The sequence below is a fragment of the Muntiacus reevesi genome, chromosome 5, assembly GCF_963930625.1.
Source record: "Muntiacus reevesi chromosome 5, mMunRee1.1, whole genome shotgun sequence".
NCBI lineage: Eukaryota > Metazoa > Chordata > Mammalia > Artiodactyla > Cervidae > Muntiacus > Muntiacus reevesi.
The window spans coordinates 26,982,616-27,000,230 of NC_089253.1; the positions used below are offsets into that span (position 1 = coordinate 26,982,616).

Below are 17,615 nucleotides of genomic sequence, written 5' to 3' on the forward strand. Positions count from 1 at the left end.
AAATGAGTTCAAGATCACTCACTCAGGAACAGAAGCTGACACCTAGCCACACCAGAAAGGTTCATACATGATTTTTTCTAAGTATCTTCAGGGGCTGCTGCACCAATGCTCAGCATCCTTAAATAAAATGACTTGGTACAATGAAGTCTGTCAGCTCTCTATGTCCTGGATCCATGGCTGATTGAATTCTTGGATGTGTAACTGGTTGACAACGAGGGCTGGTTGTATATATGTTTTCATAAGTTCTTATTTCTTTTCTCCACAGAGCTCTCAACCAGAGAATAATGGCTGCACAAAACCACTCCACAGTGACAGAGTTCATTCTTGGAGGTTTAATAAATCAACCAGAGCTCCAACTACCCTTCTTCTTCCTCTTCCTTGGGATCTACTCAGTCACCATGATAGGGAACCTGGGCGTGATAACACTGATTTGTCTGAATGCTCAGCTTCATACACCCATGTACTACTTTCTCAGCAGTCTGTCACTATTAGATCTCTGTTACTCCTCTGTCATTACCCCTAAGATGCTGGTGAACTTTGTGTCAGAGAAGAACATCATCTCCTATGCAGGGTGCATGTCCCAGTTCTACTTCTTCATTGTGTTTGTCATTGCTGAGTGTTACATGCTGACAGTGATGGCCTATGACCGCTATGTTGCCATCTGCAGACCTCTGCTTTACAACATCATCATGTCTCATCGAGTCTGCTCCCTCCTGGTGGCTGCAGTCTATACCATGGGGCTCATTGGCTCAACCATAGAAATTGGCCTCATGTTAAAACTATCCTATTGTGAGCACCTCATCAGTTATTACTTCTGTGATGTTGTCCCACTCATGAAGCTCTCCTGCTCCAGCACCTATCATATTGAGATAACAACTTTCTTTTTGGCTGGGTTTAACATCATAGTCACCAGCTTAACAATCTTCATTTCCTATGCTTTTATTCTCTCCAGCATTCTCCGTATCCACTCCACAGAGGGAAGGTCCAAAGCCTTCAGTACATGTAGCTCCCATCTTGCAGCTGTGGGATTGTTTTATGGATCTACCACATTCTTGTACTTAAAACCCCCCACAGGCAGTTCCCTGGCCCAGGAGAATGTGGTCTCCCTGTTCTACACCACAGGGATACCCATGCTGAACCCCCTAATCTACAGCTTGAGAAATAATGAAGTGAAGGCTGCCATGAGGAAAACACTAAGGAGAAAATTCTTTGGGTGAAAATGTGATTATTCTTTTTCAGGTTGAAAATTGGTTAGAGAAATATAGAGGAGAAGTCCTGTAAAAACTTACATACATATAACGGAAGAACAACCACTTGTCAACATGACTTATTGAATGTATTTGCTAACTTTTTCCTATTCGCTTTCTCCCTCTCACATCTCTCGTGTCTTACTTGGCTTGAATCTTTCTGGTTTCAAGTGGTGTTCTGTTTTTGTTTTATTTTGTTTTGCTTTCTCTTATTGAGACCAGTTATTTGGTTGGTTGGTTTATTTATGCTTTCAGTTCAGTTCAGTGGCTCAGTCGTATCCAACTGTTTGCAACCCCATGAATCTCAACATGCCAAGCCTCGCTGTCCGTCACCAGCTCCCAGAGTTTACTCAAACTCATGTCCATAGAGTTGGTGATGCCATCCAGCTATCTCATCCTCTGTCATCCCCTTCACCTCCTGCCCCCAATCCCTCCCAGCATCAGGGTCTTTTCCAGTGAGTCAACTCTTCGCATGAAGTGGCCAAAGTATTGGAGTTTCAGCTTCAACATCAGTCCTTCCAATGAACACTCAGGACTGATCTCCTTTAGGATGGACTGGTTGGATCTCCTTGCAGTCCAAGGGACTCTTCAAGAGTCTTTTTCAACATCACAGTTCAAAAGCGTCAATTCTTCAGTGCTCAGCTTTCTTCACAGTCCAACTCTCACACCCATACATGACCACTGGAAAAACCATAGCCTTGACTAGATGGACTTTTGTTGGCAAAGTAATGTCTCTGCTTCTTAATATGCTGTCTAGGTTGGTCATAACTTTCCTTCCAAGGAGTAAGTTTCTTAATTTCATGGCTGCAATCACCATCTGTAATGATTTTGAAGCCCAAAAAAAAATAAAGTCTGACACTGTTTCCACTGTTTCCCCATCTGTTTGCCATGAAGTGATGGGACCAAATGCCATGATCTTAGTTTTCTGAATGTTGAGCTTTAAGCCAACTCTTTCACTCTCCTCTTTCACTTTGATCAAGAAGCTTTTTAGTTCCTCTTCACTCTTTGCCATAAGGGTGGTGTCATCTGCATATCTGAGGTTATTGATATTTCTCCTAGCAGTCTTGATTCCAGCTTGTGCTTCTTCCAGCCCAGTGTTTCTCATGATGTATTCTGCATATAAGTTAAATAAGCAGGGTGACAATATACAGCCTTGACGTACTCTTTTTCCTATTTGGAACCAGTCTGGTGTTCCATGTCCAGTTCTAACTTTTGTTCCTGACCTGCATACAGATTTCTCAAGAGCCAGGTAAGGTGATCTGGTATTCCCATCTCTTTCAGAATTTTCCACAGTTTATTGTGATCCACACAGTCAAAGGCTTTGGCGTAGTAAATGAAGCAGAAATAGATGTTTTTCTGGAAGTCTCTTGCTTTTTCAATGATCCAGCATATGTCAGCAATTTGATTTCTGGTTCCTCTGCCTTTTCTAAAGCCAGCTTGAACATCTGGAAGTTCACGGCTCACATATTGCTGAAGCATGGCTTGGAGAATTTTGAGCATTATTTTACTAGCGTGTGAGATGAGTGCAACTGTGTGGTAGTTTGGGCACTCTTTGGCATTGCCTTTCTTTGGGATTGAAATGAAAACTGACCTTTTCCAGTCCTGTGGCCACTGCTGAATTTTCCAAATTTGCTGGCATTTTGAGTGCAGAACTTTCACAGCATCATCTTTCAGGATTTGAAATAGCTCAACTGGAATTCCATCACCTCCACTAGCTTTGTTCATAGTGATGCTTCCTAATGCCCACTTGACTTCACATTCCAAGATGTCTGGATCTAGGTGAGTGATCACACCATAATGAGTATCTGGGTCATGAAGATCTTCCTTGTACAGTTCTTCTGTGCATTCTTGCCACCTCTTCCTAATATCTTCTGCTTCTATTAGGTTCATACCATTTCTGTCCCTTATCGAACCCATCTTTGCATTAAATGTTTCCTTGGTGTCTCTAATTTTCTTGAATAGATCTCTAGTCTTTCCCATTCTATTGTTTTCCTCTATTTCCTTGCATTGATCACTGAGGAAGGCTTTCTTATCTCTCCTCGCTATACTCTGGAACTCTGCATTCAAATGGGAATATCTTTCCTTTCCTCTTTTGCTTTTCGCTTCTCTTCTTTTCACAGCTATTTGTAAGGCCTCCTCAGACAGCCATTTTGCTTTTTTGCATTTATGCTTTGCTTTCTGGTAAATATGTATCTTGATTATTGCATAAGTTTAGAACATCTAGCAATGAGTTCCATACTGTTCATGGGGGTCTCATGACAAGAATACTGGAGTGATTTGCCATTCCCTTCTCCAGTGGACCACATTTTGTCAGAGAGCTATCCATTGATTTATCCCCGACTAATGTTGGGAGGGATTGGGGGCAGGAGGAGAAGGGGACAACAGAGGATGAGATGGCTGGATGGCATCACCGACTCAATGGACATGAGTTTGACTAAACTCCAAGAGTTGGTGTTGGACAGGGAGGCCTGGTGTGCTGTGGTTCATGGGGTCGCAAAGAGTTAGACACAACTGAGTGACGGAACTGAACTGAACTGAAGCCCTTGAGAGTACACAGACAAATAGAGATGAATTCAGAAGTCATAAGAAATAGCAAATAGTCTCTTTCTCACCCAGATTTATCTCACTTTTTTCTTTTATTGTACTTTTATTGTGTCCTTATACCTGCCACAATTATTGTTTTCCTAAAATGTCCTTCAGCTGAAAATTTATTTCCCCTCCTTTTCCTCTGTAGAGGCAAAACTTTAATGTATGGTCTTCTGCTGCAAAGCTTAATATGACAGTTAATACACAGAAAAGATAACCAAGTACCCTTGACCCATGGGTCTGATCTCCATTTCTGCCATGATTATTTAAATAGTCCCTTCACCCAGTTATTACTATCACCGTCAGGATCATCACAGAATTATCACCATCACATCTCACAGTCATCGATGCTAGGCCAACATCTAAGTGTTTGATGGAATTAAGTTCATTTTAAATTAAGTTCATTTCTCAGATGAGGAAACTTTAAATTAAGTAATCTCAGATAACATAGCTGCCAAACAATTAACAATGAGATTCACACTGATAGATCACTATCTCCCCTCTCTTGGTCAACAGTATCTCTGCATATCCTACTATTCTTAGCTTAATTATAAACTTCCAATGTCTAACTTTTCCTTCCATTATCTTCCCACAGCTTCCAGACATCCAAGGAATATTAGACATCATTGTAGTCTTTTCTCTACACTAAATAGCATTCTGCAATCTCCACCTATGTGATTCAGTAAACCAGTTGACCTGGTACAAAATGTCTTTCACCATTTGACTGAAACATGAGTTAGAGAATTAGTTGCCTTGCACTGCAAATACTTGAGGGCATTTTTTTCATTATCATTCATATTTTTTTTTAATAATATTAAGCTAATTATCAGTCCTTTGTCATTTTAATTATTTTAGATATGGTATTTCATAACTTAGATAAAGAAAAATGAACAAATCTAAATTTTTTAAGCAGAAAGGATTTAACATAGGAACTAAATGTTCAGATATTTTTCTTGCTATTTTTAACAGATTTTTTAAGAAACGTCTTAAGTGCACAGCAAAAGTGACCAGATGGCGTGTATTTCCCATATATTCTTTGCTCACCACTCATGCATCCTCTCCTGCATTGACAATAGCTCCCATGCGAGTGGTACAGTTTTCACAACTGATGAACCTACATTGTCACTTCATCATCACCCAATGCCCATAATACATGTAGAGTCAGTATTGTCATTTTATAGGTTTGGACAAATGTATAATAACATATATCCATTATTTCCATGACCAGTACAGTATCATACAGTGTTGTTTCATTATCCTAATACTCCTCTCTACTCTACCTACCCAATCTTGTCTCCCCCAGAACTCTGGCCACCACTGACCTCCCTACTGATCCATAGTTTAGCCCTTTTGAAACTGTGACAGAGTTGGTTTCTTTCACTTAGTAATATGGATTTAAGTTTTCTCTATGTCTTTTTTTTTTTTATTAGTTGGAAGCTAATTAGTTCACAACATTTCAGTGGGTTTTGTCATACATTGACATGAATCAGCCATAGAGTTACACGTATTCCCCATCCCAATCCCCCCTCCCACCTCCCTCTCCACCCGATTCCTCTGGGTCTTCCCAGCCCACCAGGCCCGAGCACTTGACTCATGCATCCCACCTGGGCTGGTGGTCTGTTTCACCACAGATAATATACATGCTGTTTTTTCAAAACATCCCACCCTCACCTTCTCCCACAGAGTTCAAAAGTCTGTTCTGTACTTCTGTGTCTCTTTTTCTTTTTTGCATATAGGGTTATCGTTACCATCTTTCTAAATTCCATATATATGTGTTAGTATGCTGTAATGTTCTTTATCTTTCTGGCTTACTTCACTCTGTATAATGGGCTCCAGTTTCATCCATCTCATTAGAACTGATTCCTGTTAGAATGACCAAAATCAAGAACACTGAAAATACCACGTGGCTGGCAAGAATGCAGAGTAACAGGAACAATTATTCATTGCTGATTAGAATGGAAAATGGTATAACCACTTTGGAAGACAGTTTGGCAGTTTCTTACAAACCTAAACATACTGTTACAACACACAATTCAGAGACTGGGGTTCTTGGTATTTTTATAAAGGAGTTATGTCTTTTCATGTCTTAATAGTTCTTTTCTTTTTAGCACTGAATAATATTCAATTGTCTGATTTTATCACAGTTTTTTTTATCCATTTCTCACCTGAAGGCTATCTTGGTTACTTCCAAGTTGGGCCAATTATGAATACAGATGCTATAAACACCTGTGTGCAGGTTTTGTGTGGGCATAAGTTTCAACTCCTTTATAAAAATACCAAGACCCCAGTTTCTGAATTGTGTGTTGTAACAGTATGTTTAGGTTTGTAAGAAACTGCCAAACTGTCTTCCAAAGTGCTTATACCATTTTCCATTCTAACCAGCAATGAATAATTGTTCCTGTTACTCTGCATTCTTGCCAGCCACGTGGTATTTTCAGTGTTCTTGATTTTGGTCATTCTAACAGGTATGTAATGGTATCTCGTTATTGTTTTAACTTGCAGGTTACTGATGATGAGTGATATGGGGCATCATCTCATATGCTTATTTGCAACCTGTATATCTTCTTTTTTAAATTTATTTCCTTTTAATTGAGGATAATTACTTTACAAAATTTTCTTGTTTTTTGTCAAACCTCAACATGAATCAGCCATAGGTATACAAATAACCCGTCCCTTTTGAACCTCCCTCTCATCTCCCTCCCCATCCACCCCTCTAGCTTTATACAGAGCCCCTGTTTGAGTTTCCTGAGCCATACATCAAATTCCCATTGGCTATCTATTTTATATATGGTAGTGTAACTTTCCATGTTACTCTTTCCATCCATCTCACCCTCACCTCCCCTCTCCCCATGTCCATAAGTCTATTCTCTATGTCTGTTTCTCCATTGTACCCTGTAAATAAATTCTTCATACCATTTTCTAAATTCCGTATATATGCATTAGCATATGATATTTATCTTTCTCTTTCTGACTTACTTCACTCTGTGTAATGGGTTCTATGTTCATCCACTTCACTAGAACTGACTCAAAGATGTTCTTTTATGACTGAGTATTACTCCATTGTGTGTATGTACAACTTCTTTATCCATTCATCTGTCGATGGACATCTGTATTGCTCCCATGTTCTAGCTATTGTAAATAGTGCTGCAATGAACAATGGGATACATGTGTCTTTTTCAATTTTGGTTTCCTCATATGCCTAGGAGTGTTATTGCTCTGTTATATGGTGGTTTTATTCCTAGTATTTTAAGGAATCTCAATATCATCTTTCATAGTGGCTGTATCAGTTTATATTCCCAAAAAGAGTGCAAGAACATTCCCTTTTCTCCACCCCTCTCCAGCATTTATTGTTTGCAGATGGCCATTCTGACTGGTTTGATGTGATATCTCAAAGTAATTATATCTCAATGGAGTTTTGATTTGCATTTCTCTAATAATGAGCAATGTTGACTATCTTTTCATGTGCTTGGTAGCCATCTGTATGTCTTCTTTGGAGAAATGTCTGTTTAGGTCTTTTACCCACCTTTTGATTGGGTTGTTTGTTCTTCTGGCATTGAGTTGTATGAGCTGCTTGTATATTTTGGAAATTAATCCTTTGTCAGTTGTTTCATTTGCTATTATTTTCTCCCATTCTGAGGATTCTCTTTTCACCCTGCTTATAATTTCCTTTGCTGTGCAAAAGCTTTTAAGTTTAATCAGGTCCCACATGTTTACTTTTGTTTTTATTTCCATTACTCTAGGAGGTGTGTCATAGATGATCTTGCTTTGATTTATGCCATCAAGTGTTCTGCCTATGTTTGCATCTAAGAGCTTTATACTCTCTGGTCTTACATTTAGGTCTTCAATCCATTTTGAGTTTATCATTGTGTATGGTATTAGGAAGTGTTCTAATTTCATTCTTTTATATGTAGCTGTCCAGTTTTCCCAGCACCATTTATTGAAGAGGCTCTCTTTGCCCCCATCATATATTTTTGCCTCCTTTGTCAAAAATAAGGTACCCATAGGTGCATGTGTTTATTTCTGGGCTATCTGTCTTGTTCAATTGTTCTATATTTCTGTTTTTTGTGCCAGTACCATACTGCTTGATGACTGCAGCTTTGTAGTATAATCTGAAGTCAGGAAGGTTGATTCCTCCAGCTTCATTCTTCTTTCTCAAGGCTGCTTTGGCTATTCGGGATCTTTTGTGTTCCCATATGAATTGTGAAATTTTTTGCTCTAGTTCTGTGAAAAATGACTTTGGTAATTTGATAGGGATCACACTGAATCTATAGATTGTATTTGGTAGTATAGTCATTTTTACAATATTGATTCTTCCTACCTACCCAGGAACAATATCTCTCCATCTGTTTATGTCATCTTTGACTTCTTACATTAGTGTCTTATAATTTTCTGTGTACAGTTCTTTTTCTCTTTAGGTAGGTTTATTCCTAGATATTTAATTTTTTTTGTTGAAATGGTGAATGGGATAGATTCCTTAATTTCTCTTTCTGATTTTTCATTGTTAGTATATAGAAAAGCAAGTGATTTCTGTGTATTGATTTTGTATCCTGCAACTTTGCTAAATTCACTGATTAGCTCTAGTAATTTTCTGATACTGTATTTAGGGTTTTCTATATACAGTATCATGTCATCTGCAAACAATGAGAGCTTTACATCTTCTTTTCCAACCTGGATTCCTTTTATTTCTTTTTCTTCTCTGATTGCTGTAGCTAGGACTTCCAGAGCTATGTTGAATCATAGTAGCAAAAGTAGACACCCTTGTCTTGTTCCTGATCTTAAGGAGAATGCTTTCAGTTTCTCACCATTGAGAATAATGTTTGCTGCAGGCTTATCATATATGGCCTTCTATGTTGAGGTAGATTCCTTCTATGTCCATTTTTTGAAGAGTTTTAGGCATAAATGGGTGCTGAATTTTGTCAAGGGCTTTTCCTGCATTGATTGAGATTATCATATGTTTTTTATCTTTCAATTTGTTAACATGCCCTTTTACAGCAGCACAGGGGAATCCCACAGCTTAGCCAATTGATTCTCAGCTGTAGTAACTTCAGAACCATTCTAAGAGGGTAACAGGCAGGAAGATTTTACAAAAAATTACAGGGTTTTTTTCTTATAATTGATATCTACTCTCATAGCATTGTGATCAGAGAAGATGCTTGATACGATTGCAATTTTCTTAAATTTACTGAGTTTTGATTTGTGACCCAAGATGTGGTCTATCCTGGAGAATGTTCCATGTGCACTTGAAAAGAAGATATATTCTGCATTTGAATGGAATGTTCAAAGATATCAATGAGATCCGTCTCATCTAATGTATCATTTAAGACTTGTGTTTCCTTATTAATTTTCTGTTTTGATGATCTGTCCATTGGTTTGAGTGGGGTGTTAAAGTCTCCTACTATTATTGTGTTATTTTCAATTTCTCCTTTTATATCTGTTAGTGTTTGTCTTATGTATTGAGGTGCTCCTATGTTGGGTACATAGGTATTTACAATTTTTTCAATTTATTTATTTTAATTGGAGGCTAATTCCTACTATACAATATTGTAGTGGTTTTTGCCATACATTGATATTTACAATTATTATGTCTTCCTCTTGGATTGATCCCTTGATCATTATGTACTGTCCTTCCTTATCTCTTGCAATCTTCTTTATTTTAAGATCTATCCTGTCTGATATGAGGATTGCTCCTCCAGATTTCTTTTGATTTCCATTTGCATGGAATATATTTTTCCATTCTCTCACTTTCAGTCTATTTGTGTCTTTATGTCTGAAGTAGGTTTCTTGTAGACAGCATATATGTATGGGTCTTGTTTTTATATCCATTCAACCAGTCTGTGTCTTTTGGTTGGAGCAGTTTACAAAACCCATTTACATTTAAAGTAATTACTGATATGTATGTTCCTATTGCCATTTTCTTAATTGTCTGAGGTTGATTTTGAGATATTTTTTCTTCTCTTGTATTTCTGGACTATATAAGTCCCTTTAACATTTGTTGTGAAGCTGATTTGGTGGTACTGAATTCTCCTAACTTTCATTTGTCTGAAAACCTTTTTATTTCTCCATCAATTTTAAATGAGATCCTTGCCGGGTACAGTAATCTTGGTTGTAGATTATTCCCTTTCAATACTTTAAATATATCCTGCCATTCCCTTCTGGCCTGCAGAGATTCTGCTGAAAGATCAGCTGTTAAGCATATGGGGTTTCCCTTGTATGTTACCTGTTGCTTCTCTCAGGCTGCTTTTAATATTCTTTCTTTGTGTTTAGTCTTTGTTAGTTTGATTGGTATGTATCTCAGCATGTTTCTCCTTGGGTTTCTCCTGCATGGGACTCTTCATGCCTCTTGGACTTGATTGACTATTTCCTTTTCCATGTTGGGGAAATTTTCAACTATAATATCTTCAAAAAATTTCCCATACCCTTTCTTTTTCTCTTCTTCTTCTGGGACCCCTATAATTCAAAGGTTTGTGCATTTGATATTGTCTCAGAAGTCTCTGAGACTATCCTCAGTTCCTTTCATTCTTTTTACTTTATTCTGCTCTTCATAAGTTATTTCTACCATTTTATCTTCCAGCTCACTGACTTGTTCTGCTTTAGATATTCTGCTATTGATTCCTTCTAGGGTATTTTTAATTTCAGTAATTGTGCTGTTTCTCTCTATATGTTTATTCTTTAATTCTTCTAGGTCTTTATTAATTGATTCTTGCATTTTCTCCATTTTGTTTTCAAGGTTTTTGATCATCGTTACTATCACTATTCTAAATTATTTTTCAGGTAGTTTGCCATTTACTCTTTATTTATTTGGCCTTCTGTGTTTCTAGTTTGTTCCTTCACTATTTTTTTAACTTATTGTGTTTGAGGTCTCCTTTTCCCAGACTTCAAGGCAGGTTGAATTCTTTCCTTGAAGAAAATTGAATTCTTTGTTCCTTTTGGTTTCTGCCCTCCTAAGGTTGGTCCAGGTTTCTGTAAGCTTCATATACGGTGATATTTGTGCTGAGTTTTTGTTTGTTTTTCCTCTGATGGGCAAGGCTGAGTGAGGTTGTAATCCTGTCTGCTGATGATTGGGTTTGCATTTTTGCTTTGTTTGTTGTTTAGATGAGGCTTTCTGCACAGGGTGCTACTGGTGGTTGGCTGATGCTGGATCTTGCATTCAGGTAGTTTCCTTTGTCTGAGTTCTCACTATTTGATACTCCCTAGGGTTATTTCTCTGGTAATCTAGGGTCTTGAAGTCAGTGCTCCTACTACAAAGGCTCAGGGCTTCATCTCTGGTCACAAGTGATTTGTTAAGGCATTAAGTGAGATTAAAACAAATACACAAAACCAAAGATGAAACCCAGGCAAATGGCAGTTACAAAATCAGGCAAATAATAATTAAAATAATGGAATATACACATAAACAGGTACACCCATAAGCAAAGTCAAAACAGTCCAACTAAAAAAAAGTACAGTAGATTGACCCAGCAAACAAAGGAAATCAAAAATTATATTTAGAAGTTAGAACAAAACTAACTAAAGCACAAACTGGAAAACAAAACTAAAGCAAGGTGCCAAATGGAGAATAAAGCAATGAAAGCAAAACTAACAGGTATGTTAACAGGAAAGGAAAGAAAGAAAGAATAAATATGCAAAGTTAAATAGAAGTAGATGAAGAAGATTAATATACTTTAAAGATTAACTGAAAGAACAGTTAAGGAAAAGAACAGTAGGAAAGGTGAACAAAGGAATACATGTAGAAAAAATGTAATAGGCTTAAAAAATTAAAATTATTTTTTAAAAAAAGAAGAAAGATACTTACCTGTCAGGGGAGATACCATGATCACGAAGGTGGTTTTCCCAGGGCGAGAGATGGATGAAACTGGAGCCCATTATACAGAGTGAAGTAAGCCAGAAAGATAAAGAACATTACAGCATACTAACACATATATATGGAATTTAGAAAAATGGTAACGATAACCCTATATGCAAAAAAGAAAAAGAGACACAGAAGTACAGAACAGACTTTTGAACTCTGTGGGAGAAGGTGAGGGTGGGATGTTTTGAAAGAACAGCATGTATATTATCTATGGTGAAACAGATCACCAGCCCAGGTGGGATGCATGAGACAAGTGCTCGGGCCTGGTGCACTGGGAGGACCCAGAGAAGTCGGGTGGAGAGGGAGGTGGGAGGGGGGATCGGGATGGGGAATACGTGTAACTCTATGGCTGATTCATGTCAATGTATGACAAAACCCACTGAAATGTTGTGAAGTAATTAGCCTCCAACTGATAAAAAAAAATTTTTTTTTAATAATAAAACGTATAGACTGAAAAAAAAAAGAAGAAAGAAAAAAGGAGGAATAAAGGAAAACTCCACAGAAGTGCAAAAACCCAATGTAGAGGCAGAGTTTTATAACAGAAGAAAAAGTGTGATTGAATATACATATATACATATATACCCATAGGCAAAATCAAAACAGCCGAACAAAAATATAGTACAATAGATTGACCTGGCTAATAAAGGAAACCAAATTTATATCTACCAGAATAAAGCACTAACTAAATAAAGCACAGAACTAAAGCACAAACTGAAAAAGAAAACAAATGCAAGGTGCCAATTTGGGAATAAAGCAATGAAAATAAAGCATATGTTGAGAGGAAAGGAGAAAAAGAAAAGAAAGAAAGGTTATCTAGATATGCAAAGTTTAATAGAGATAGATAAAGATTTATATATATTAAAGATTAACTGCAAGGGGAAAAGAACAGTAGGAAAAGCAAAAAAACAAAAAAAAAAACGTAGGAATAAATGTAGAAAAAATAATTGGTTTTAAAAATTAAAATTAAAAAGAGGAAAACTCCAGAGAACTGCAAAAACCCAATGTAGAGGCAGAGATTTATAACAACAATAAAAAATGTGACTGAGAAAAAAATTTTTTAATCTCAAAAGCGTAATTGGATTTCATACTGCCTATAAAATCAGAGGGAGGGAATGGGGACGGAGGTGGGAGGGGGGTTCAGGATGGGGAACTCATGTAAATCTATGGCTGATTCATTCAATGTATGGCAAAAACCACTACAATATTGTAAACTAATTAGCCTCCAACTAATAAAAATAAATGAAAAAAAAAATCAACAACTACAACAGGGGGTGGGGAAAGGAAAAAAAAAGAAAAAAAAATCCAAAAGATTCTGCAGAACAAGTCAAAAAATAAGAATAATAAATGTTTTTCTTGAGTCACTGCTGTCAGAGTCCTTTCCATTGCTGGGAGTCACAGTTCCCTCCCTAGGACGCCCTCCAACACTCTGCTGATCTCTGGACCGGCTGTGGGGGCGGCTCAGAGTCTAATCTGGTCCTGCTCCTGTGTGTTCTTGCCTCCAATGTCCACAACTATCAGAACTAGTGCATTTTCTTTCATGGGAGCTCTCAGTGACCTTTTATATATTCCATGGACACAGAGTCTGCCTAGCTGATCGTGTGGAATTAATCTGCAGCTTGTACAGCTGGTGAGAAGGCTTGGAGTCTTCTTCCTTAGCCACACTGCTCCTGGGTTTCAGTTGTGGTTTTATTTCCACCTCTGCATGTGGTTCATCCACTGGGGTTTGCTCCTGAGGCTGCCCTGGAGGACTTGGGTTTGCCCCTGTGAGGGCCAGGTGTGGAGGTGATGCAGCTGCTTGGGCTGCAGGGGTTCTGGCAGCACCGGGTATTCAGGGGCATTGGCGGCTAGGGCTGCAGGAAATATAGTGCTCTAGAAGGGCATGGCAAACAGTATTGGCCAATAGGCTCCAGTATTCTTGTCTGGAGAACCCCACTCCCTGAGAAGCCTGGCAGGCCACAGTCTACAAGGTCGCAAAGAGTCGGACATGACCGAAGTGACCGTGCGTGCATAGACACAAAACTTTTCTTGCTGTGGCAGCTCTGCCCCAGTGAAAGTTGAGCGTGAAGCTGACACAGCCGCTTGGCTTTCAGGGCCCCTGGTGGCGCCAAGTGTGCAGGGACACAGGCTGCCTCCCCTGCAGGAGTCATGGCCCTATCCGGGTCTTTTCGAGCCTCTTGTAGCTGGTGATCAGAAGGCCTCTTTGGCTAGTCTTTCTCTGTAGCTCCACCCTCATGCACTTAGAGGGTTCCCTTCCCTGGAATCCTTCTCTGTTGTTTGGCACCTCAGGCATATACAGGGGCCCCCCTGACCGGGGTTCTACAATGTAGATCGGTGCATAAGGCACTTAAAGCGGCACCTGGGTGGGGTCCTACTCTGTAGTTCAGTGCCTCAGGCATCTGATGGGCCAGCCTCTCTACTGTTCAGCTGCTGATGCTGGTGTGCGGGGGAAGGGAGGCTGTGGTGACGGCTCCACCCCTTACGTGTGACTCAGCAGTATTGCCTTGCTTCCATGGCTGCCTGGCTTTCCTCCACAGGCATTTCCCACCACAATTTCCTCCCTCACATCCCCTCAATCCATCTCTCTGCAGTCAACAGCACCTCTCGCCCTGGGATTGCTCCACACTCCCTAAACTCCAGATCCCAGCCGCTGCACCTTCCAGAGGACCAGCATCCCTGTCCAGGTTATGTATGGCTGCATCAAAGACAGTCTGATTCTCATTCTATTTAGGCTTCCACAGATCAGCTGTTTCACTCTCAGCCTTAAATGTTTCTCCCCTGACTAAGACAATTGCCCCAATGTGGGGAATGGACCCCTGCTTCAGTTCCCCCACCCACTGAGGGCAGGTCTAGTCTTACTAACACTCTTGCTTTTTCCCCTAGTTTCTTCATCCTACTGAGTTTTGCGTGGTTCTATATACTATTTTCCACTGGTCGGGTACTCTTGTCCGCTGTCAGCTGGTGTTCTGCATGCGCTTCTGAAGGTATATTCCTGACGTATCCATGGAGAGAGATGTACTCCATGTCCACCTACTCCTCCGCCATCTTGTTCTCCTTCTGGATGTCTTCTTTGATGATATATCTTCCAAGGTCTGAGAGATGAGTCGTTGCCAAGGTTCTGGGGAATGGCAGGATGGACAGGTAGAACACAAGAGTATTTTTAGGACGGTGAAACCACTTTGTATGTCACTATAAATGTTTATATATGTATCACTATACATTTGTCAAAATCCACAAAATGCACAATGCCAAGAGTGCCCTAATGTAATCTATGGACTTGGGTGGCAATGATGTATCTATGTGGGTCCATAAATTATAACAAATGTGCAACTCTGATGAGGGATGCTGATAATGGGAGAAGCTATGCCTATGAGGAGGCAAGGGATATGTGGGAAATCTCTGTACGTTCAGTTCAATTTTGCCTTGCGCCGAAAACTGATCCAAAGAAAAATAATGTCTTTTTTTGAAAATGGTTTTTATATTCACAGTTACCAAGAGAAGAAAGTGTACCATACCATGACAGTTAAACATAGAAGCACAGAATTGGTTAGGAAGCAAAAAGAGATGAGGTAACTGGACAAGAGACTTTACTGTGTTTTCCACATGGAATAATGAGCAGGGCAGACTAAGCAAGTTTAGAATGGGCTAGTTTGGGTAATTTCAGCTGGTTCTGGAACACAAAGGCTGTCCCCAGTTGTCTAAAAACTGAATTTGGCTTAATTAGGGCAGATGGATAGTGGCCCAGAGTTTGAGAGCACAGTAAATGGGGTTGTTGGGTGTATGGGTCCAGCAGTGGTTGGTTTGCATTTGAATCTACACTCATAAATGAAGGAATTCATCACAACTATGCCTGCTTCATAAGAAATGCTAAGAAGCATTCTTCAAGCTGATGAAAAGACACTAATTAATAACATGAAAATGTTCAAAAATACACAAGGTAATTGTAAATGTAAGTATATAGTCAAACTTGGAATACTATTGTGATATAATATGGTGGTACCCAAGCCACTAAACTCTAGTATAAAGGTTAAAGGACAAAATTATTAAAATAACTATAGCTACAATGTTGTGTTAATGGATTATTGTTGTTATTCAATCTGTAACTAGTGTCTGACTCTTTACAACCCAATGAACTGCAACCTGCCAGGCTTCCCTGTCCTTCATTATCTCCCTGAGTTTGTCCAAATTCATGTCCATTGAGTCAATGATGTTAATAACCATCTCATCCTCTGTCACTCCTTTCTCCTTTTGCCTTCAATCTTTCCCAGCATCAGGGTCTTTTCCATTGAGTCAGCTCTTCACGTCAGGTGGCCAAAGTATTGGAGTTTCAGCTTCAGCATCAGTCCTTCCAATGAATATTCAATGTTGATTTCCTTTAGGATTCATTGGTTTGATCTCCTTGCAGCCCAAGGCATTCTCAAGAGTTTTCTCCAGCACCACAGTTTGAAAGCTTCAGTTCTTCAGCACTCTGCCTTCTTTATGGTCCAACTCTCACAATCGTACATGACTACTGGAAAAACCATAGCTTCGATCATATGGACTTTGGCAGCAAGCTGATGTCTCTGCTTTTTAATATGTTGTCTAGGTCTGTCATAGCTTTCCTTCCAAGAAGCAAGCATCTTTTAATTTCATCTTACTGATATACAATATGCTAATGGATATGAAAAGAACTAAGCTGTGACAGCAGAGGAGCAAGTAAAAGGGGAAAGTTTTTGTACAGAATTGAATTTAAGTTGTTGTCAGCATAAAACAGACTGTTATATCTATAAAATATTTTATGTATGCCTCATGTAATCACAAAGCAAAAAACCTAAGAGATACACAAAAGATAAAGTGAAGGGAGTCAAAGTACACCAGTATGGAAAATTATTCAAAAAGGAAAGTAGCCAGAGAGGAGAAAAGGTGCAAAAGAGCTATAAAATAGCCAGAAAATGATAAGACACCATTAGTAAGTTGTTACCTATCAACTATTACTCAATGTAAATGAATTAAATTCCCCTATCAAAAGGCATAGAGTAACCGGATGGATTAAAAAAAAAAAGCTCAACTATATGATTCCTGTAAGGACTCACTTCAGGTTTACTGACACACATGGAGTCAAAGTGAAAGGAAGGGAAAAGATACTTCATGCAAGTGAAAAACAAAAGGGCAACGGTAGCTATACTTATATCTGACAAAGTGAAAGTGAAGTCGCTCAGTCGTGTCCGACTCTTCGCGACCCCATGGACTGCAGCCCACCAGGCTCCTCTGCCCATGGGATTTTCCAGGCAAGAGTACTGGAGTGGGTTTCCATTGCCTTCTCTGCAATATCTGACAAAGTACACATCAAATTTAAAATGACCACAAGGGACAAAAAATTGTCATTATGTAATGACAAGGGGATAATTCATCAAGAGAATATAATAACCATAAATTATATACACTAAATATCCAAGCATCTAAATATATTAATCAGATACTAAGAGATCTGAAGGGAGACATTGACAGCAATACAAAAAGAACACATGGTTATGACACTCCACTGCCAATAATGGATAGATCACCCAGACAAAAAAGTAAAAAGGAAATGTCAAACTTGACCTATGTTTTAGACTAAGTTGTCCTAACAGACATCTACAGAATATACCGTCCCACAGCAGTGGAATACTTGTCAAATGCACACAGAACATATTCTAGGATATATCACATGATAGTTCATAAAGAAGCCCTAGGAAATTTTAAAAGACTGAAATCATACAAAGCATCTCTTTTATCCACATTTGAATGAAACTAGAAATCACTAACATGAGAAAAGCCATAAAATTAACAAATATGTGGAAATTAAACAGCATACTCCTGAAATACCAGTAGGTCAAAGAATAATCTTTTTTAAATCTTGAGATAAACTGAATGGAAATAAAATATACCAAGTCTTATGGGCTACAACAAAAGCAGTT

General features: G+C 38.8%; 1 protein-coding gene across 1 annotated transcript; it reads left to right on the top strand.

Annotated features, from left to right (window-relative positions):
• Positions 1–281: 281 nt before the first annotated feature.
• On the top strand, positions 282–1,217 carry LOC136169254 (olfactory receptor 8A1-like). The gene has a single exon (XM_065937049.1). The coding sequence runs from the start codon at positions 285–287 to the stop codon at positions 1,215–1,217; it is 933 nt and encodes a 310-aa protein (XP_065793121.1). The 5' UTR covers positions 282–284.
• Positions 1,218–17,615: the final 16,398 nt, after the last annotated feature.